The 23991-nt window shown below is 38.3% G+C and overlaps 1 protein-coding gene across 1 annotated transcript in view; it reads left to right on the forward strand.

The window, feature by feature from the left end:
* Window positions 1–313: 313 nt before the first annotated feature.
* XKR4 (XK related 4) overlaps window positions 314–23991 on the forward strand; it is a gene marked incomplete at its 3' end in the record, with an annotated part of 419141 nt that continues 395463 nt past the window's right edge. The window contains exon 1 of the mRNA XM_081266649.1: window positions 314–1177. Within this exon, the coding sequence (XP_081122775.1) occupies window positions 375–1177 (803 nt within the window). The 5' untranslated portion in view covers window positions 314–374. The remainder of the gene's footprint in view (window positions 1178–23991) is intronic.

Raw genomic sequence — 23991 nt, forward strand, 5'->3', positions numbered from 1 at the left:
GGTCCGAGGAGCGCCGCGGCGGCCGCTGCTGCTCCTGCTGCTGGCGGCGGTGGCGGCTCGGGCGGCAGCCGCGGGGCCAGGACGGCGAGGAGAGGAGGCGGCGGGCAGGGGCGCGCGCGGGGCGCCGTGAGCAGCTTGGCTCCGCGCAGGCAGCCAGGCGGCGCTCCTGCCGGCCCGAGGCGCGCCGCTAGCCCGGCCCAGCGCCCAGCCAGGCGGGCGGCGGCAGGCGGCAGGCGAGCCGGCGCAGGAGCAGGAGGAGGGAGAGCCGCGCCGCCTGGGAGGGAAGCCGGGGTGAGCAGAGGAGGTGGCGGGAGGAGGAGACAGCGGGGAAAGGTGTCAGATAAAGGAGGGCTCTCCTTCGGTTTGGAGGCATCATGGCCGCTAAGTCAGACGGGAGGCTGAAAATGAAGAAGAGCAGCGACGTGGCATTCACCCCGCTGCAGAACTCGGACCACTCGGGCTCGGTGCAGGCATTGGCTCCAGGCTTGCCGTCGGGGTCCGGAGCCGAGGACGAGGAGGCAGCCGGGGGAGGCTGCTGCCCGGACGGCAGCGGCTGCTCGCGCTGCTGCTGCTGCTGCTCCGGGAGCGGTGGCTCTGGGGGCTCAGGCGGCTCGGGCGGCGGCGCTGGCGGCCCGGGTGGAGGCAGCGGGGCGGGCTCGGCGGCGCTGTGCCTGCGCCTGGGCAGGGAGCAGCGGCGCTACTCGCTGTGGGACTGCCTCTGGATCTTGGCCGCGGTGGCCGTGTACTTCGCGGACGTGGGCACGGACATCTGGCTCGCAGTGGATTACTACCTGCGCGGCCAGCGCTGGTGGTTCGGGCTCACGCTCTTCTTCGTGGTGCTCGGCTCGCTCTCAGTGCAAGTGTTCAGCTTCCGCTGGTTTGTGCACGATTTCAGCACCGAGGACAGCACCGCGGCCGCTGCCTCCAGCTGCCCGCAGTCTGGAGCGGATTGCAAGACCGTGGTCAGCGGTGGGTCTGCAGCTGGGGAAGGCGAGGCTCGTCCTTCCACGCCGCAAAGACAAGCATCCAACGCCAGCAAAAGCAACATCACCGCCACTAACAGCAACAGCAGCGGGGCCACCCGGGCCAGCGGCAAACACAGGTCTGCGTCCTGCTCCTTCTGCATCTGGCTCCTGCAGTCACTCATCCACATCTTGCAGCTCGGGCAAATCTGGAGGTACCGTATCAGGGGTGGGGGACAAGGGAGAGTCACTGCTGCTACTACATCCCCACTGCTTTGCTTTTGCACGAAAATCGTTCAAGATTGTTGTGGTGGTTACCCTAGTCACACTCTTTCAGTTGCTGTTGTTGTTGTGTGTGTTTATGTGTGTGTGTTTAAATGGGGCTTGTAGTTTTAAGAATTTTTTAAATCAGCCTAGAATGGGAGGGGAGTGAGAAACCAAGGAAGGGCAGTAAAGTGGTTTTAATCACCTCATCCCTAATGTCTTCCCACTGCCTCACTTGCTTCTCTCTCTCTTCATATGCTACAACCTTCCCCCTCCCCATTTTCAGTGAGTAGCAGAGGATTCTGGTCAGGTCTTTTAAAATGTTTTTATTATGTTTAATTTGATGTCAATGTTGCAATCAGGATTTTTTGTTGTTGTTGTTGTTCCTTTGGAAAAATTACCAATTCTATTTAGATGGGAGTTGTCATCACTCAAAAGTACCCACATTTTAATGACCACTGCTAAAGAAGTATTATCCTTAAAGTAAAGCACAAAAAAAGCACTTAACTTGTCATATAGAAGCATACATATCTCCAAGCATGAGTAAGTACATTTTACAGGCCCAGACTTACTTATATGTTGCACCTTCTGATTATCTTGCAATATCCCCACATCTGTTTTTATTTTTCATGTGAATGAGAACCCTTGGTGTGTCCTATAAACTTTAATTGTACTTGGTATCTTCACTGGCTGCTTTGCTACTTAGTATCTGATCTACCAGATCTTCTTAGATGTGATATGATATATATATCACTTCCAAACGCAAACTTAAATACAAGCCTAAACTTGTTAGACAGGGACATATCAACCATTCCATTGATTTATGGATATTGTAACAGTATGCTCAGGAATGTGTTCTTTTGACTCTTGTTTTAGTAGGTTTTGCAAACAGTACTGAACATCTCCAAAAGTTATGTATGTGGAATTATTTAGATGCTAACATCCAGAGCTTTTATGGTTTTAGAATGAGTTAGTAAATCTATAGTATAAGTAACATGTGGAAACTTCCTAGAAAGTGTACCAATATGGGATAGCACTCTGCTAATCTAGTGTTCTTCTTAAATTTTATTTTTATGTGTTTTTGTGATAAACTGTAAGTCATTAACTATACCAAAGTACCTGCTTGAAAACAACTCAGGGTTTGTGGAATGGAACACACACTTCTTTTGGTTTATTATGAACAGAAGCATTTTCATCTGAGAACAGCAAGTATGATGGTTTCACCACCTTCTTAGGACCAGTACTTTGTAAACCAGAATAAACATTGCCAGAGATGGAGACTTCCCACATTGTAAAAAAAAAAAAAAAAAAAAAAAAAAAAAAAAAAAAAAAAATTTAAGCAGATACTTTCTGGAAAAGTGATGTATGTTATGCAGTCAGATTGACATTGGAAACATCTATATTTTGCAGTCAAAGGACTCTTGGAATGTAGGTTAAATGTGATAGCTCTATTTTCCATAGATGTCTGTTGGGAAGGCTTATAGCTTGATGTTCTTCTTCATGTATGATGAAGAACTAGAACCCTTGATTTAATTACTGAAATTATTTATGACTGCTATGCAGATGATTAGCATTTTAATCTGATAATGTGGTAAATGAGGCTTACAATTTCATTTGTTAACTTTTTCAAACTTTATGCAAGATTCCTTTTAAAGTTGCCTTTAAAGTTTCTCAATATGCAAATATATAGTATAATGCAAGTACTTCTCAGTTCTATTAATTAAAAACTATGAATTTTTCCTACACATCGATACATTTTGAAAATCTATCAAATTCTGCCAATGAATACGTTGCTTTATGTTGTATGTACTGACTCTTCTAAAAATGAGAAATGATGCTCAATTTTCTTAGGAAGTAATATGCAGAAAATGGGAAATAATTAGGAAAAGATAAAGGCCTACAAACATCTTAGTGAGACCACAGCCACTGGACCAACTGTCCTTACAGAATAGATATCAAGGGGGAAAAGCGATGGAAGGGTAAGGTTGAATGCAGAGAGAAAACCACAGTCTGCCAGCCAAAGGCATTAAGTGACCTAACCCTTGGAGGAATATGTGGCTCCTTTTTTGTTAAGCATTTCTGTAGTATTCTCATTAGAGGCAGAAGTATTATTATTATTAGAAATATTATCAGATGTTTGTGAACATTTTCAGAATGGTGTGTTTAGTATGGAAACCTGAATTATCATCTCCTTTAACTGCTATTGAATTCTGGCTGACATATTTTGGGGATGCCAGAGTAACTTGATGCAAGCATGATCTAAGACTCATCAGCCTCATTTTCTCTTTATAAATAATGTTTATAAAATTTTTTGACCTAATAAAAGAAATTGCAAAGGGATAAGAAAGCTTATGAAATTTAATGTTCAGATACATTCTAATATATTCCAATTTCTCTGAGTGTTGAATATTTGAATGGAAACTTTGGGGTAGAAGCATCTTTGATGATAAGCTGGTGAAATGTGACTCATCTCAGATTATTGTATTAGACATAGTCCAACATCTTAGACCACTATGAGACCTTCAATTAGACGTATTCTTCTGCCCCTTCTAGCTTTCCTTTTCAATGCACTGCACACAAATATTGCAGAAACACCAAGGTACTGAGTGGGTTCAAAGCTCAGAGGTCATTATTCATGTTTTAACATGCTACTTTCTGGGATCAATAAAATAGATTTTAACTAGGTTGGTAACTGTTCATTGTATTTACATAAAATTCTAGTTCTTTTAGGGAAAGGTTATATTCTAAAAGCTTTCTGTGGATAAAATCTTTTGAAATAACATCAAAGTGTTTGCTTGTACAGAAATGAGCCATTTGTAACTATGTGGGCAACATTTGCATGTATTTTTCCATGTATTACAAATGCAACTGCTGAAAGCAATGATACATATTCATTTTAATTAAAGTTTACTAATGGGAAATTAATGGCAGCTTTTAAAGTCACAGGAGGTAATACTGAGAAAGAGCCATTTGAAATAATGAAGTGAACTTCTGCTGTCATGTAAAAAGAGCAATTATGACTTTAACTGATCTGTGCCTGCAAATGAATTAGAAGCTGTGTTTCTTTATTTATCTTTTCCTATGATTCCAGAAATTACTAAGAATGAAGTTTAGCCAATGGGGATCAGAAATGCCCAAGTAGGACAGTTTATAGCCCCCCATGCCCATGACAAGTTGTTTCTAAATGTCTTTTTCCTTCAATATTTATCAAATTTACTCTCACAATTCTATCTGACATTTTCCTATGTATATATGTACCTATTTATTTATTTATTTATTTCTAGGAAATATGAACACTGTAAAGAATAAGCCCATTAATGGATGCAGAGTCAGGAGGGTTTTCACCATTTTTGGTATATTGGTCTTTCTTTGAGAATCTCTATAGTGAAAGGTGATAAAGACTCTTACTGTACTTGCTATTCTACCCTTGCTATTAGAGGGTGTCCCATGTTCAAATAAGTAGAGAAAATGATAGGTCAACAAGTTAAATGCTTTTCTTATAGCATGACTTCTTAGTGCTCATGTGCAGTTGTCAATAATTTTTGAGGTAACATCTATTAAATATGCTTGTAATTATGTGGAATACAAAGCCTCTGAGAAACACTGTTCTATACCTTTCTTAAATCTGCCCAAACAAGAATAATGACAACAATCTTATTTGGTATTTGAAAAATCTATAAGTGTTTTTTCTCACTCCTTATCTCATCTAAGTTTTACAATAACTCAAGAGGAAATTATTAGTATCTTTACATATGAGAAAACTACCTTAGAGAGTTTAGGTAACTTGCCCAGGATCACCCAGTTATTGTGTGGTGGTATAGTTAGGATTCAGAGTTAAGCTTGTCATATCCTAAAGTCTGAGTTCTTTCTGGCTCAATTGGCTACTTCCAATTGCCAACTTGGACAAGAATGTATTTAAACAACAACAACAACAAGAATTTAACTTTACTAAGGATGATCAAATAGGAAAGGGAGCTGCATTTTAGGCTGGTTGGGGTATCTTTCCAGTAACACACCATTAGTCAAATGATAGAATAGGGACAAATGGTCTGACACTTAAGTCCAGTGTTTTCCTTACTATACCAGTTGGTCACACTAAGCTTTTTGCATCAAATTTCAGCAAAGAAACATGATCTTGTATTGGGGTTAATGGTTAAACTGCTTAGTTATTTGCAAATAGTTGAGGTTTTAGAGGAAAGCAATGGGTAGGAAAATAGGGAGGATATAGAACTAAAGATGCTCTATTGATTTCTGAATCAGTCCTGGATTCTGATGGGTTAGGCAAGACTGGTGCCATTTGCTTTTTTTCATCAAATGTCTATTTTCTGCATATTTTTGTTCCCTCTTTGTAAATATTAATTACTTTATTCATTGAACATACATATTGAGTGCCCACTACATGCAAGGCACTGTGTTAGCTACTATGTATATCAAGCTGAGTAAGATACACTTCTTTTCTGGGAATCTATGGTGAGCCTAGTGAGCAAGACAGAAAGCTAAATAATTTCAATATAAGAATAAGCTCTATGATAGAAACAGGAAACACAAACCACATTGGTGGTTCGGGTAATACACTCTGGATAAGGTGATATCTATAGGAAGGTTTGAAGGATAAGAAAAAGCTGCACTTGAATGACATAGGACATTGACTTTAGAGCCCTGAGCACAATAGAGCATCAAGACAAGGAGGCAAAAAAGAACAAGATGAGTTACCTGCTTATGCTCCAAATATGGGTGAGGGAGAGCAGATAGCCATGAGGATGGAGTATTCCTTGGGCAAGATAATAGAAATAATTTAGATTTTATTCTGAAGACATAGAGGAGACTTTGGAGGATTATAAGGAGTGCGGGTTAACGAAAGCATTACCACATTGTTTTGTTCACAAAATAGCAGAAAGCTGAAAGATGTCATAGAGGATTAATGCCTCTCTGACTCAGTCATATCTCTTCCACCATAAAAGTACATTGACCACACAGGATTTGAGATTGGATGGTACTGGGGCATATAAATAGATCCAACATGGTAGAGAGTTGTTTATCCAAAAAACAAATTGGTTGAAATGTTTAACTTTATCTATATGAAAGTAAATTCTTGGGAAAAAGTTTATTTATTTATTGGTACTGGGATTGAACCCAGGGGCACTTTGCCACTGAGCTACACCTCCAGTGCTCTTTAATTTTTGAGACACGGTCTTGCTAATTTGATTAGACTCCCACTAAGTACAGGCTGGCCTCAAACTTTTGATCCTCCTGTCTTCCTGCCTCAGCCTCCTGAGCAACTGGGATTACAAGTGTGGGCCACCACACCCAGCTCTTTGAAGAGATTTTCCTTAGGATACAGTGGTCTTTTATACACACACACACACACACACACACACACACACAGCTGTTGATGGGCCTTTATTTTATTTGCTTAATTATATGTGGTGCTGGGAATCAAACCTAGTGCCGTACACATACCATATTCTTTACCTTGTTGCAATTTAGGTTTCCTGATCCTTATATTTTTGCACTACTTTCAAATTTCCAGAGAGCTTGCTCTATCTTTTATTTGATCCTCAGAATAACCTTTGAGTTACTGCTTTCATTTTGCATATCTGGAAGTTGAGACAGAATTTTAAATGCTATATGCTTTAGGTCACATAGTTTTGGGCAGATTCTAGGTTAGAATTGAAGACATATATGGAAGAAGAAAAAGCAGTGGGAAAAATGGTCGATGGGATTGAGGAAAATTAAAGGTAGAAGAAAAGTCTGAAGACTTGAGATCACTCTAGAAGGGCTTAAGGATCATAATGTGGTAGAGGCATTGGAGTTTTATGTAAGCCCTCTGATGCACAAGGGATGTAAGCCCTCTGATGCACAAGGATGGTACTAGAGTTGGGGATGTAGCTTAATGATCAGGCACTAAACTAGCATGCATGAAGCCCATTTCCATCCCCAACATTGCAAATAATCAAAGAGGAAATAAAACCCCAAGCAAAGAAACAAAGCTACACTAAAACAAAACAAAACAAACATGGGTGAGACCTATAGGAAAGATATTTGAGGTGATGTAAGAAAGAATTTTTAAGTAATAAGAGATATCACAGATCAACTAAGACTTTTTGAAGCACTAAATTCTTATCATTCGGGTGTACCAGCATAGTTTGAAAAATTAGGTAATGATGTAGTAGAGGGATTTTATCATACAAAAGGTTACACTATAAGATCATCTTCCAGCTCTGAGATTTCATTACAAAAACTTTATCATTACATGCTGCTCTAAACATAGCAGACTAAATTTTTCTTTTTGTGGGTGAAAGAAACAGAAGGCATTTTTCTTGCAATACTGCAGTTGTATCACTTTGAAATCTATTCATTGGTTTTTTGAATCCAGTGTCTCTAGAGCATTGAAAATCCATAAAATACCCCTGAGTGCTGGGTTTGGTATTTAAATCTTTGAGTTAACTGATAGGCATAAATCTACACAAAATCAGACAACTCCTTGTGCATTTACTTGAATTTTCTGTATGAATTGGAATAATTTTCACATAAATCTATATGGTGGCTATGTCTATGAGGTACCTTTGAAATAATTCACAGAAAGGTTGTAAATCGTTTCCATTCACTTGAACCATCAACTCTTTGCTTCACAAAAGTGAAAACATTTCTACTTACTCCCACCCCCCCACATGCACATAATTTCACACTATCTTAACAGAGAAGTTGAGTACAGTATCAATACAAATATATAGTTTCTGTTTTGAATGGTGTCCATAAATCCCTGGGGCAGTGGCTTTGAATGTTTTTGCTATGTCATTTACAAAATTTTCCTTAATGATTGAATATTTAAGTGTACAACTTGCTATTAAATATGTTCTGTATTTTATGGTTTTAGATAGTCTTCTTCCAAACTTAATAGCACCAATAACTGGGTCACTGATATGTGCATTGATTATCTTTATATGCATTCACTGGCTCATCTGATTAACTCATTTCTTTAACTTGCTTTAGGAATTTGCATGGCAGACTAACTAGATCTCTGAAAGCAAGACTAGGGATTAGATTTGTATTTAAAATTATTATGCATCATGAAATATAAGGTACTATATGATGATAACTATGAGAAAATATTTGTGTGATCTTATAAGATATTTCTATTGTGTTATTGGATTTGGGGAAACATCAGATTCAGCAATTCTCAATAGCAAATATGCTCTTGAATGACATTGCGTGATTCTGACCACAATAACAAGTGACTTCATTCCTTGATGTCTATGGTTGCTGATGTCATAGCTGGTCAAAAAGTAATTCTATGGGCAGATCCTCATAGAGTTGTCTTATTTGTTGTGAAACTTAATATATATAAATGTATACTTAGTGAATATTTAAGGTTCTGTGAGTAAAACTGCATTCTTTTTTTCTTTATGATCATGTAGCTAAACTTGCTGTTTGGTTGCATCTTTGAGTTTCTTCTGGTATAGTGAATCAGAAAAAGTGCAATTTTATCTAGAAAGGTATAACAAATCTTCCTCTCATTTTTTTCCACATTTTTATTGGTGCATCATAGTTGTACATTGTTTTTATCAGCTTTTATGCTGCCTTGACTAAAAGACCTGACCAGCACAATTGTAGAGGTGGAAAGGTTTATTTGAGGGCTCATGGTTAAGAGTTTTGGTTCATAGAAGGTGGGCTCCATTCCTTGGGACTGGAGGTGAGGCTGAACATCAAGGAAGAGAAGTTGGCAGAGGGAAGCGACTCCTATGATGATCAGGCAACAGAGGGAGATCTTCACTTACCAGATACAAATATATACCCCAAAGCCACGCCCCCAAAACCCTATCTACTCCAGCCACACCTCACTTGCCTTCAATCACCACTCAACTAATCCCATCAGGTGATTGATTCATTGATTGGATTAAGGCTTTCATGGCCCAGTTGTTTCTTCTCTGAAACTTCTTGCATTATCTCACAAGAGAGCTTTAGGAAGACATCTCATATCCAAACCATGACATCCATAATGGTGGAATTTGTTGTTACCTATTCATACATGCACATAATGTAACAAGGTAATCTGGCCAATATTATTCCCCAGTGTTTTCCCTTTCCTTCCCTCTGCTCTTCTCTTGGTTCCTTTCCTCTATTCTACTGATTTCTCTTTGGTTTTCATGAAATATCCCTGCACCACCTTCCCCACCCCTGACTTTTTTCTCTCTACCCTCTAGATATGAGAAGTGCAGCACCTAAGACCTTCTGAGTTTGGCTTATTTACTTAATGTTCTCAAGTGCCATCTATTTTCCTGCAAATGACACAATTTTATTTTTTTAGAGCTAAATAAAATCCATTGTGTTTATATACCATATTTTCTTTAACCATTCATTCATTCATTGATAGATATCTGGGCTGGTTCCATAGTTTGGCTATGGTGAATTGTGCTGCTATAAACATGAGTATTGCATGTATCACTATAGTATGACTTAACCACTGAACCACTGAGCAACATTCCCAGCCATTTTTTGTATTTTTTTTTTAGAGACAGGGTCTCGCTGAGTTGCTTAGGTCCTCCTTAAGTTGCTGACGCTGGCGTCGTACTCATAATTCTCCTGTCTCAGTCTCCCAAATCTCTGGAATTAGGTGTGAACCACCATGCCTGGTGATATTAGGCTAAATTTCATGAAGTTCTAGTCAACCTTTGAGAGAGAAGTGCATCTTGCTTTGCATTACTGATTTTGCCAAATAGTGTAGTCAGACCGGAGAAGCTTTAGGATAGATATTTTTCATTCAGTTCTTACCTATGCTTGAATATTTGAGAATCTGCTTATATCCAGAATTATTAAGGGGTTTTTATGCTTCTGTCCACCTACTTATAGTTTATAGTCACATTATCATAAAACTGAATCCCACATCTGTGTGTGCACAGAGCCAATACTGTTTACTGATTGCCTAAAGAAGTGTTAAAATAGAAATAAATCAGGTAGTTTGAAGGACATCATTAGACCTTTTCTAATCCTAAAACAGGAGAGGGTTATAGCTAGATTCCCAGTGATGGAGCTTTATTAGAGTGACATTAGTCCTTTAGGAAACTGGACTAAGTTGAGTGTCAGAAGAGATGATTTGGCCACTTTGTTGTGCAGACAAGGCAGGTCATCTGTTCTGGGTTGTGTGTAACTGTGTGTGCAGATGATATAGCACAGCTTTTGTGACGCCATTGAAGTTTAGAGATTTTGGTTTCCTCCTTCTGGGTTTTAGTTTTCTATTTGTGGATTGTAAAAAAAACTTTACCAGTTTTTTTTCTAGGTCTTCAAATTTATTCTGTTCTTATAGATTATTTCATTAGCATCAATCATATACTGGGAAGTCCATGAGTTCCCCCAGGGCTATCAATAGAGCCTTTCTGTTTTTGTAAATCACAGGGGGTTTCCAAAGGAGTTTCCAAAGATGCTATTATTAGTGTCAAAATTCCCTGGAACTGATATTATTTGTGCATGGAAACTTTTAGATTTTTTTTTCAGTAATACAACTAACTTTATGCCATTTCTGAATTTTAGTTATGATGACACAAAACCATTTTCATGAGAACACATACTGAAACTGATCACTAATTCTAAAATACGTACAGATAGACTTGGAAGTCCAAAATCATCATCTACATTTCAGTAGTGCAGTCACCCAGCTGGAGTGCTGTGATTAGCAAATAACAACAATGCCTCCCAGGCTTTAAGAGAACTATCCATTATGTCATTGAGAAGACTGTTGTCAGAGCTAGATTTGCTTTTAAATTAAAAGCTTGTCTTGGGTTGTGCTGTGGCTGATTTAATATTGCTGGAGATTGAATTTCAACTCTTTACAAAGATTCAACAGACCTATGCTTGTTAAAGAACAGGGATATGTTGCAGTCTGGTAGAAAAGAACATGGCATTAACCCTTCCTGAGTGGGAATAACCTGGACTCTAGGGTATTAGGAATCATTCTAAAGCTGAACAATTTTGAACCCCAACATTCGATATTTTTAAAGTTTTAAAAATTTGAAGCATCTCCTTTAAGGTCTTCTGAACTAAGTATGTCAGAGTGTTTTCTCATCTGCATGATTCATAAACAGGCTGTTTGAATCAGTTCCACTTCTTTTGTTTAATTTATACATATGCCATATTTCTCTGACAGGGGAATCCTTTTGTGCAAACAGAGAAGTGGGCTGTGTGTGGGGCGAGTGAGGATGAGTCAAAGGGAGCATCATGCATGTAGAGATGAAGTGGGATCTTCAGTGGCTGTGACTTGAAAAAGACTTGAGCTGACTTCAGTTTGACTTCCCATCAAGTACACTGTATTTAAGAAGGACAAAGTCACCTTTCTGTACACCAAGAGAGGAGAGGTTTCATCCATATAAGAAACAGACTTCCTTGACTACTTACTCCTTTTCCTCTCTTTCCTTCTCCCCTCTCCTCTCCTTCCTACTCCTTCTCCCCTCATTTTCTTGCTCCCCCCTCCTCCTCTCCCCTTCCCTTCTCCCTCTTCTCCTCCTTCGGCTCCTTCTCTTCCTCCTCCTCCTCCTCCTCCTCCTCCTCCTTCTTCTTCAATAATAGCCATGACTAGAGATCTCAGTTTGAAGCTTAATGCTTTTCTGGTCTTTTTTAAATTTTTTAAGTAGTGGAGAGTCAATAATCAAAGCAAAGATGGCTATTGAAACCATAACCATTAACAAAATTGATCTCCCATAACTTCTGTCATTAGTTCATGGCATAGTCACTGTATCATTGTGACAGTAATAATGAGGAAATGATCTTTCGGAAAGACAGGGGGAAAGGATTTTTTAAAGGCTTCTTTTCTTTTGATAGATTTTCAGCTCATTAATTAATTGCCCATTTTTTAAAAGTAAAATTAAGAGCAATCATCTTTTAAAATATAGGTCAATTTCAGAACACTCTCCCAAACAATTTATAATAGTTGGAACTGTTTTTGTAACCTAAGTTAATAAGAGTGTCCTATGGGGCTTTGTATTTCCAGGGGATGTACTTCTATTAAGAGTCACAAATACCCTGTGGGTTTTTTTTTTCTTGGTGGTGTGATGGTTTGGCTTGAAAAAAAAAATGAGTTCTGTATGTGAGTGGGTAGCCTAACAGTGTCTTAATGAGCGTGTAAGTATTAGTTGTGTTCCTATTTCTGAAAAATTATAATAGTTCAAGGATATATAGACTAACTTCAAAATATGTTTGGAAGCAAATTAGTAAGGAGGAAGGAGCCTGAAGTTTTTTATCAAGCAAGTATGTTCAAATATTCTAGAAAATATCACTGAATTTCCTTCTCTGACCTGCTAATAGGAACCAGGTTGTTATTCCTGAGGCATGCATCTATTAATTTGAGGAAGAAAAAAACTTGGCCACGAGAGAAATGAACAAAAATAGAGACTTTTATACTATAATTAGAGAGTGAATTTTCCATCCTTGTAAAAAGGGTTGGAAAATTATACTGACTTTCATTATAAAATGCATCCCAACAAAGCTTACAGCAGGGCTTCACCAGCCCAAGTCAAGGTTCTGTTAAGGTGGGTTTGTTCCATGGGTTGAAGAAGACAAAATTTGAGTTGTGAAAATGGTCAGGTTTATAATATTGAGAATATCAGCAGGGTGTGCAGTCTGAGGGTATTTGACCTGAAGGCTTTGTGTCATCAGAACTAGGCAAGGAATCAGCATCCAGAGGGTTAAGACCAAGGCACATCATTACAAATGGAGAATAAAAACTAGTTGTCACCACCTCCAAGCAATGGCTAGAAATAAGCTTATGAATACAGGTTAGGTATCCCTTACTCAAGACAGGACCAGAAGGGTTTCAGATGTTGGATGTTGGGGGATTTTTGGAATATTTGCATTTACATAATAAGGTAACTTGAGGATAGGACCCAAGTCTCAACATAGAATTTATTAGTGTTTCATTTATACCTCAGACACATAGCCTTAAGGTAATTTTATATTATTTTAAATAATTTTGTGCATGGTACAGTGTTACTCTTTATTAAGCTGCCCATGTGGACAGTCTCAATCTTCCACTTGTGGCATTATGGTGGCACTCAAGAAGTTTTGGATTTTGGAGCATTCCAGATTTAGAATTTTTCAGATTAAGGATGATTGGCCTGTACCAGAGGTAGGGAGAATTTGAAACCAAGGACAAAGAAAGCAAAACATGATTCTCATGCTTCAAAATGAAAAACTGATGAGAAACTGGTTTGAATTTTATTTTATTTTATTTATTTTTGAATTTTATTTTTAATATATAATTTCTCCCTAGTCAGATATTCATAGCAATGCTCAAGAGTGGAATTTGAGTTCCCATCCCACTGAGGGGAGGGCAGAGAGCTGGAATGCAAGCAGGTTCACATTCAGCTAGGATGATGAAGTGCAGGGTTAATGGAAGCTCTTGACTAAATCACTACTTGGTCAGTATTGTCAGTGGCTGAGAATAGAACGAAGAAAATAAATGACCAGTGATAACCCTTTATTCATGGGCTTGACAAATGTCTTCTTAAAATCATAGTAAAAAAATACATATGGGAAAGAATATGTTCTGAAGGTTTCCAAACTAGGATAGGAGGCAAGTCCTATACATGCTCAGTGATGTTGAACTAATGGTGACGATGTGGCTTTACTGCTCAACATGGATCCTGCAGACCTCTAGCAGCCCAGCTCTTGGGATCTTCTCAGAAATATAATCTCAGACTCACCCTAAAGCTACTGAATGGCCTTTTAATAAGACCTCCAGGTGATTAGTATGCACAAATAGTTTTAAAAGCATGGAACAGTTGCTGGTGCTACAAAAAAGGTAACTTTCTCTTCAATTGGTCAGAAAAGACTAATTCAAGCTGGACATTAATGGGAAATATGGGTGATCTAGACATTGTAATTGGCTTAAATACCAAAGCTAGCTCACCTAGTATAACAGAGTTGTTGCTTAGAAATCAGTGACAATAGAAATCACTGCATAGACCATAGTTGCAGCTCAAATAAAATCTACGGTAGAGGAAGGGAAACCTTTGAATATTTTTAAAAAATCTGTGATTTTATGATTTTGTTTCAGAACTGATCTCTAGGAAAATAACTGAGTACGTTAAATGCTTGCTTCTCATGGTTTTATGACATGCTCAGGCCTTCTGTCAATTCAGTTGCTAGGGATGGAGTCATCAGTGGAGACCAGAGGTGGTGAGAATGGCACTATGTCTTCATAATGGGGGCAGATGCTATGGGAAGCACTAGCTGCAGAGAAACTAGTCACTGAGAATAGAAAGTGAAGTTGAAAGTTTTCAGCAAGACGTGATGATTGCAGTCTGTTCCGAGAAGAGGAGTGGGCTGGCTGTGGCATTCTTACTCATATTTTTCTGAATAAGAAGCAGTTATGAGGGTATGCAAAGGCCATGCAAACTCATTGGGTAGAGCAGGTGGTGCAGAAGGAGGGCAGCTTCTTGTACATCTTTTAACCTCCACTTTTAGTCCAATAGACCAAGGAGTCTCTGTGGTCCACACAGGGAAGGGAGAACTGTGGAAGGGATAGAAGGCAATGGAACTAGATCTCTAGATGCAAAAGACTAAACTCTGACTAGGAGTTAGCTGGGTATTAATGTAGAAAAACACAGAAGGTTTTTTGATGAATAGTCTTTTTCATATGATTCAGCTCTCCACCACCACTCATAAGGCCTGCAAGACACAGATAGAGGATAAGAAAGAATAGCAAAATGGGTAAGCCTGTTTTCCTGCTTTACCACAATGTCTTCTTCCCTGCAAAATATAACAGTCAATACTATGACAGAATACATCAGCGTTTGTAATTTGGAATAAAGAGATTGTGAGAATGGTGTCTTATGAACATTTGTGTAGACATATATTAGCTATTTCTGTGTTCCACATTAAACAGGAGAGAAGAGGGTGTCCTTCCCAGAAATGCCTCTTTTCCAAGTGCTAGCTCTCTCATTTCCCTTTCTTACAACCACTGCATTGCTCTGATGTCACTCTGTTGCTAGGGTTCCCTGCCCCCTCTAGGTGCTAGGATGTGATTGTTAGTTCAGTGTTCTTAAGTGGAGAGTTACTAAGATAATTTTTCTTATTCTGCTTTGTAGTTACTCTGCCAAGCGCTGGACCTGGATAGCTTTTCAATATGGTATCTACTTATGACACGTGATTACTGAGCATTTAAAATGTGGCTAGTCCCTATTGAGGTGTGTTCTAAGCATCAAATATCTGGGAGATTTTGAAGCCTTAGGGTGGAAAATACTGATAATAGATACTTTACATTGATAACATGCTAAACCGAAAATGCTATGGATTAAATAAAATACCTGATTAACCTTAATTTTGCCTGTTATTTACTTTTTCATTTATTTTTGTTGTGTTGGGTTCTTTTTCAGTGCTGGGTATTGAACCCAGGGTGTTGTGCATGCCAAGTACATGCTCTACTGCTGAACTATACCCCAGCTGTCTGTAAACTACTCTATTGATTAACTGAAAATTAAAATTGCATATGTAGCTTTCATTATGTTTCTATTAAGCAGTGCTGAGCTTTATGTCAGAACTTTTTGAGGAGTGAGAAGAAGGAAGTCCAGATGTCAAAAAACTAGATGAAAATTTGCCAGGAGTTTCCAGGGTGACTTGATTGGCTGCTGAAGCAGGATGACAATGGGTTTTGCAAATGAGATTACCTGCTGGTATAAATTGACTCTTTAGTAGAAAAATCCCTAGTATGCATAAAGCTTATTGTCATCCCTGCTTTTTGTCTTGCTTAAGATGCAGCAACATGCTATGCATATATGGTGATTTAATAAATAATAAATGATGAGGACAATAAGGACTAAACCTTCATCATTTTTGGTTTTTACTTTCATGCTCTTCTCACTATATTGTGCTTTTCTGAGGTTAATCCAAGGGAACCAATTGGAGAACCATTTTCTCACTTTTCATACTGGGCAACTATGTTGAAAATGTCAGTGATTTCAATTTACTATGATGTGAACTAGTTAAGACCAATTACAGTCTTCCTCTGACCATGGGGAGTGGGAAGATATACAGCCAATGAAGAGAGTCAGGTTTTTGTTCTTGTCTTCTCAACTTCAAAATGATTGGTGAGAATTAAATCGTAATTTCTGAAGTGCCTTGAAGCTCAAAAATTAAAACTACCAACAAAATTGAACATGTTGATTCTTTTGATAAACCTCATTGAATATTTACTTGAGAAACAATATTCATGTTTTATTGAGGTTGGGTTAGTTTATTTCTGATAAAGTACTACTAGGATTGATATATCACACTAGACTTCAAATGAGAGACTATGGATTAGACTTATCCATAATGTGTCACATTGATTTGATACCTAATAGTAAAATACATGTTTATTTCCCTTGAGAAATACATAACACAAAAGAATACTAAGTAGTTCTATTCCTATGTGAAGAGTGTATAATTAACCTGTATTTATATTCTCATTTTGCACACAGTCATGCTTTGCATATACTAATATTTTGCTCCACATACGTTTAAATGTTCATGGATTATAAATTCCACTACTAGCACACAAGGCAAAGTCCCTCTGTCAGTCACATCTCCCACAGTCTGTTTTTTACTCTGTCTCTCCTACATTGTATGACTTCAGATTCATTTTCTATCTCAGAGGAGGAATTCTAACTATCCAGCATATGTAAATGCTATAAGACTCATTCTCAAATGCATGCAATTCAAAATTTTTGGAATCAGCTGTAGTTAGTTTTTATAAACGGAATTCCAAGTGTTCATTTTTAAAAATCAAATGAAGTCTGATATGACTATTTAAAAGATTCCCCTCCCCAATTGGATGTGACTTTACTAGGGCTCTCCAACTGTAGTCTGATCTTATTTTAATTCTGTTCAATAGTATTCCATAAAAAAACATGCAATATCATTTTTCATGTCAGTTCAATGGCATTTTTGCAAGATATAGTTATTCCAGAGAGACTAGGTGACTTCCAAATATTTCTTGGAAGAAAATGAGTTCTAATTTCTTATTTTTTTTAAAATCTCAAGTTGTATGCACTCAGAAAAGTACATATCTATACCACTATTATTTTTTCATGATTTTCTTCTGTGTACACACATAATCATGTGGTTGTATAGGTAGGATATATTGGAAAAGAATGGACCTGATTTAATTAAGTCAGATACTCTGGAGTGAAAATGCCTTCATTAATTCAATTTATAAATATTTATCAAGAGTTCATTATATGCAGGTTCTGCATACCAAGTTGATAATAAAATGTGCTTTTGGACTTCAAGGAATTCAATGGCCTACAAAAGTTTCTCTTATTTATAACAGTTTATGCCTCAGAGGTGCCATGCATTATCAGTGAAGGTGAGGATAGAATTGTTTGGTAGAATAGGGGAGAGATATGGGCTTCTACCTAGAAGGTTTTGCAGAGGGTATAACTTTTGAGTGAGACCTAAGTGCATGCTATGCAGAGAAAAGAATCAGCATGTAAGGACATTTTCTGTTGTGTGAAGGGCTGAAGTGGGATGTGTGAAGAAAGGAATGTCAACAGATGTTAAGTGAGTTTGGGACTCAAATAACCAGGGTCATGAGTGCATCCCTAAAAAAAACTGAACTTGATTCTGTTTCAACAGATGGCACTGAGTATCAGAGGAGACTCGGGGGACATGTTTGGATGTGTATTTTCAAACAGTTACCTTTTTACCATGGGAACAATTGAATTGCAAGTTGGAAATATTCGAGAAGGAAGTCACCTGAATTCAAAGCCAGAGAAGAGGAATTGTGGGTAAAGGGTGGACTTGAAAACTATTTGAAACTTTAAAATGCTCTACAATGACTGTTACGGTTTAGATATGAGGTATCCCCCAAAAGCTCATGTGTGAGACAATGCAAGAATGTTCAGAAGTTAGATGATTAGATTATGAGAGCTGTAGCCTCATTAGTGGATTAATCCACTGATGTGAATGAACTGAGTGGTAACTGGAGGCAGGTAGGATGTGGCTAGAGAAAGGAGGTTACAGGGGAGGGGAGTTATGCCTTTGGCTTTTATATTTTGTCCCTGGTGAGCAGACCTCTCACCTCATCCCCCCACCCTCGCCTCCAGCTACCTTGTTGCCATGTCCTGAGCTGCTTTGCTTTGCCACACCATTTGGCTATAATGTTCTGCCTCATCTCAGACCTAAAGCAATGGAGTCAACTGTGGACGGAGCTTCTGAAACTGTGAGCCAAAATAAACTTTTCTTCCTCTGAGTTGTTCTTGTCAGGTCTTTTGATCACAGCAACTACAAAACTGACTAGCCAGGGCCTTGAGTGCTTCCCTAAGAAAGAGCAAGTGAGAGGAAAGTGCTCAAGTGGGCTTGGCGGGGTTCTCACTAAAGATTCTGATAGTGTTGGTTAAGGACTCTATTTAATGAGTTATTGGAAAAGGCATAAACATAAACAGAGTTGGAAGTATGTTAAATAAAGACGCTCTGTAAATGCAGCCTGAGCAATTAAAAAAGATTTACCAGAGTACAGCTAAATACAGCATAGTGGATAATTAATAGGCCTGTGACAACTTAGTAATAACTACCCTGAACTTTTACAATGGTGAATTAACATATGTACGTGTCAGAAGGAGGGTTTGCTTTCACAATTAACACCAGTTAGCTGGGAAATTTCTGCACAGAAGTTAATTAGGGATCCCTGGTAAGGGAGCCTGGTGATTAACCATTCTCCTAAACCAAAGGTGCCTAACTTTGCTAATTCCATTCATGGTTTATGGTTATACCAAAAAAGGAAGTTGGTTGAAAATTCCATTCTCCTTTTCCTTGCTTCCATAAGCTCTAGCTTCAGATGTTATTTTGGATTTCTCTTTCTTTTCTAGAAAATGAGCTTCTGCTCTCTGTTCTTTCCACCTGTAAAAGATATCTAGGTGAAGTTCAGGTACCTGAATAGTCTGAGCTATTCAAATAATTAGGATATGATGAATTCTCTGCTTTTGATAGTTTGGGTTCATGAATTCGGCGTAGCTCAGTAATCTTTTTCAGAGAAAGGTATTTATGAATCAAACTCCCCTGGCCCATTTTATTCCATTGTATCATCTTTTGAGTGGGTTTTAGGTTCACAGCAAAATTTAATGGAAAGCACAGAAAGTTCTCATATGCCTCTACCCCTCCTCCAGCTACTTCCAGTTCCCCTGTTATTGACATCTTGCATTAGGGTGGTATATTTGTTTCAATTAATGGACCAATATTAATACACTATTATTAACAATTCATAGCCTACATTAGGATTCACTCTTTGTGTAGAATATCCTATGGATTTGGGGAAATGTATAATGACATGTGTTTATCATTACATTATCATACAGAGAGTGTAGTTTCACTACTCTAAAAATCCCCCATGCTCTGCCTCTATCTAATCTACCCTCATCCAAACCTCTGTCACTGATGTTTTATCCATAACTTTGCTTTTTCCAAACTGCCACCTTCTGTTGTCTTCTTTCACTTACCTATATGCATTTAGGGTTCCTCCATATCTTTCTGTGATTTGACAGTTCATTTCTTTTTAATACTAAATAACATTTCATTGATACTTAGTAACATCAGTTTGTCCATTCCTTTACCAACTAAAATAAATCTTGATTGCTTACAAGTTGTGGCAATTATGAGTAAATCTGCTATAAACATTTATATGCATTGTTTTGTGTGGACATAAGCTTTCCTCTTGTTTGGTTAATACCAAGGAGCACAACTGCTGGATCATATAGGAGAAAATGTTTAGTTTTTTTTAAGAAACTGACAAATTTTTTTTTCAAGTAGATGGACTATTTTGCATTCCCACACTTACCAACTCTTGGGCAACTGGCTGTTTACCAAATAACTTTCTTTTGGAGTCACAAAGTTAGTGAACCAAGGCTCAAAGTGTTATTCTTATTCTAGAAATAATTAAATGGCATGAATTTGCCCATATTACTCATACACTAAAATTAGGGTGTAATTTACTATTTAGAATCTATGCTTTATAGTATAAATGACATAATTAATTCTTGATGAAAAAAACCAATAAAATAATACCAATTTAAATTACTGTAAAATATTAATTATACTATTGATGCTAGAATATTATTTTATTAGGTAGTTTTATGGAATTATTATACCAGATGTCTTGACATTGAGTTTTAGTGCCAATTCTAATTTCACAGGGTGCAAGAAAATTGATTAGAACCAAATTTGTCTTTGTATCCTTAGGATTAGTGATTTTCATGAATTTATAAACTTTCTGAGTAATTATTACTTGAAAAAATATAGCTGTGATGTAAATACTTTTTGTTTTTCAGAAGGAAAAATGTACAGCGACTGCAGATATGCATGCACACAAACATGCACACCTTTGAAATACTTTGGAATTTTGCCAGAGACTTGGACAATTGCCCAGGGTAGCCCAATTTACTCACCTCTGCTTAACTTAGGCTCTGACTCAAATGGACTGGAATGGAAGTTGTGCACATATGAATAGTAGCAATTTGGTTTCTCTACCTGTTAAAAAGATTTGTCAAAATCTATTTGAATTTTTATAGTATTAACTAGGATTGAGCTAAATTATTTTGTAACTTTTAAAAGCAGATAATGAATTAAAAAATTTTGTTCTCTTCTGTTGGATGAAACCCAATAAAAAGGTGACCATGTTAACCATTTTTAACCTAAGTTATTTAGTCAGATGATTTTCTGGCTTACTGTATACTGTCTAGAAACAACTTTGATATCAAATGTCAGTGTCCAATGTCAAAGCAGTTTCAGATGTCTTTACACTATACATAAATATTTGTTTCATTCCATGTTCCTAAGTTTGTTTCTGTGTTTCCATTTTTTTTTAATGTGGGATGGTGAAAATTACAGATAAATATTTATGAAATTGAAAGTTTAACCAATGTGTTATGGCACTTCTAGTAAAGTCTGTCTCTCTGAGAAGGACACTACAACTTCACCAGACTCATTAAACAGGGTCAGTCATTCCATCTGGTTGAGGCCTCCTAGCTTTGGAATTGATCAAGACATTTATCTCTCTATAGTGAACATAAAGTGTAAGTCTGTTGATAGAATGGGATGATTTGTGAATAGCAGTATGTGAGCACTTCTTTTTTGGTAGAATTAACAGAGACTTGCTGAGGAATTACTTTGTTATATGGCTCAAAGGAAGAATAAAGTTTTGCCTAGTTGTATGTGAAAGATCAAAAATCCACTGTACAAACTTGAGATATAATAACAACAGAAAAGGAAGCACTGTTCAAACAAACTCTAGTCTAAATGCTGTGACTATCAGCAAAATACCTCTCTCTCTCTCTCTCTCTCTCTCTCTCTCTCTCTCTCTCTCTCTCTTTCTTTCTTTTTTTTCCTATGTAAGAAAAAAACCAATTAAAACCACAGTCACCTGAGGATTTACTGTGTGGTCCCAGATATGAGGGGGAGGGCTTGGTTGCTAGGGAAGTAAGAAAAAAATCAGACTGAAAGAGGGGAGGGGAGAGGGAAGGAAGGCTGTGAGTCTAGCATTCTGGGGTGCATGGACAAATTCCTTCATATGCTTATAATTATATATTAGCATTTACTCCTTCAGTAATGTTTCTGATTTCTTGTGGAATAGAGTTCTTGGTTTTATCAGCCTCACACTGATTCATTTGATCTTTCAGTTCACCACTTCCTTCAGAAGAACTCTTCATAAGAATAGAAACTGATTTGTTTATGGCAGTGTCCCCAGGACATGCCCCAGTTCATGGTTTCTTCGCAGCATAGTGCCTGGTGCATTGCTGCCATTTAATATGTATTGGTTGATTAAACGAATGAAATGAAAATCCACAAGCTAATAAAGGACTTTATTTTCATTCGAAGGAAAAAAAATTGGGTAAATTCCTAAATTCTATATATTCTATTTTACTTGTGAAATTAATCCAGAGAGATCAAAAGACATACGATGCCCAGGACATAACCACATAGCATGCCTGGTGTCATTCTGTTAAATTTTGCAGCTAGCGTCAGGCGTGTGGATGGAAGAAATGGATTTGCACTGTGTTGGGACACACCAGCATGCAGGCTCAGGGCATCTCAGAGCCCTCTAATCCACAGTGGCACTGCATTGACTAAATCTGGCTGCCAGTTCCCTTGGAGAACTTCTCAGGAGCAGCCACCCACTGAGAAAACTGACAACCTTACACCCCAGGGCCTGGCATCCACCTGGTCCTTAAAAGCAGAAGCTCTGGTCCTGATGTTGTTGCTGCTATCCCCAGAAGCAGCCACAGAGCCCCGTGTGTCTAACAGGCTCCTGCCTTATTGTGTCCCACAGGGAGGACCCCCATACCTTGGAGTGACAGCCATGATTTATTACACCAGGTGGTCCCATTCTTTTTCCCTTGTGAAGTGAGAGCAAGCGAGCAATGAAATTCTGCGTGTGTGTGTGTGTGTGTGTGTGTGTGTATTATAAAATTACATTTTGCATTTAACAATTCTGACTATGGGACAAAACCAAATGGCATGGGTGAGCACCGTGTCCCATCATTTTTACTTGCTCCTGTGTCACCCACACAATGTGCTTATTTATAGCAATCCCTCTAAGTCTACTCCCCCCGCCCTTGCTTTCTGTAAAACAAGGTGAATTCTCCTGTTATAATTATGGTCTGTCGGCCCTCTTTCTCCACTCCCCGGTGCTATAATCTTAATACCATGCAGCTCACAGATGCTCCCCTTCCTTGTTCCTGCCTGGCTTGTGATGCGGGGAGCCCAGCAGTCCCAAACTGGCAATGATGCTCTCTATCGATGTGATCCCTTCTGCTGTGCTCCTTGGCTGTCCATCTGCTTGTGGAGAATGTCCCTCTGGTCAACACACTCCCTTCTCCGTTCTGCCTGTGATATATCTTAGCAGAGCAAGAACCACATTCCCTCCCCCAGCCTCTCACTGCAGTCTTCTTCCCTGTGAACAGCGAAGAGGGAACTTGAATTATTTTCATACTCCAGGGCTCCTTTGAGTTTGGTTCTGAACACCAGGGCTGCCATAAGATTTAAAGCCTGTTATTGTTAATACTCTTTCTAGTATTATCATGTGTCATTACATGCGTTTTTATCTCTTTGAAAACATCCTCACGGAAGTTTAAGGCCAAATGTGTTTGTATTACGATTGTTCTATAGCTTCAGAGTAAGTCTTAAGCTTCATAAGAGCTTTTAGCATCTGGATCACTGAGGGAAACCCAGCCATGGATTTACTGTTCTGTGAGACACATGTACACTGTCCAATTCAGTTTCAGTATTCTCATTTTTAACAGGAGAGCTAAGGTGAGATGTTCAAGTACAATTCAAGATTGCCACCACTTTCTTCAAAAAATAATCGATCCATGCTTGAAATATTACATTCAGTAATTCATCCAAGTTTTTCAAAAGGTCTTGCCAAATGCCTAGTAGCTACTCATGGCAACACTTAGCCTCTGCTAATCCTGGAAAGGTATTTGAAACTCATATATTATAAGGTTTAACATGAAGCTATTTTCCTGGAAAATGTTATTGATAAAAAAACACCAAAACTTTTACTTTTAAAAAATCTAATTTAGGTGGTATATTTAAATGGTGAATTCTGTTTGCCTGCCAATTTTTAACTTATTTTTAAAATTTCTTTAGAAGTACACTGTTGCCCATTTATATGGCAAAATCCTTTTACAAACCATAAAAGAAAAGCCATGAGCTGACAAAAGACACATAATGCTCTAGAAAAATATCTTTGCGACACATATTATAAAGAGCTATTTTCTATCAATCAAAATGTTCACCAACC

Source organism: Spermophilus citellus, assembly GCF_964194105.1.
Source record: "Spermophilus citellus genome assembly, chromosome: 14".
NCBI lineage: Eukaryota > Metazoa > Chordata > Mammalia > Rodentia > Sciuridae > Spermophilus > Spermophilus citellus.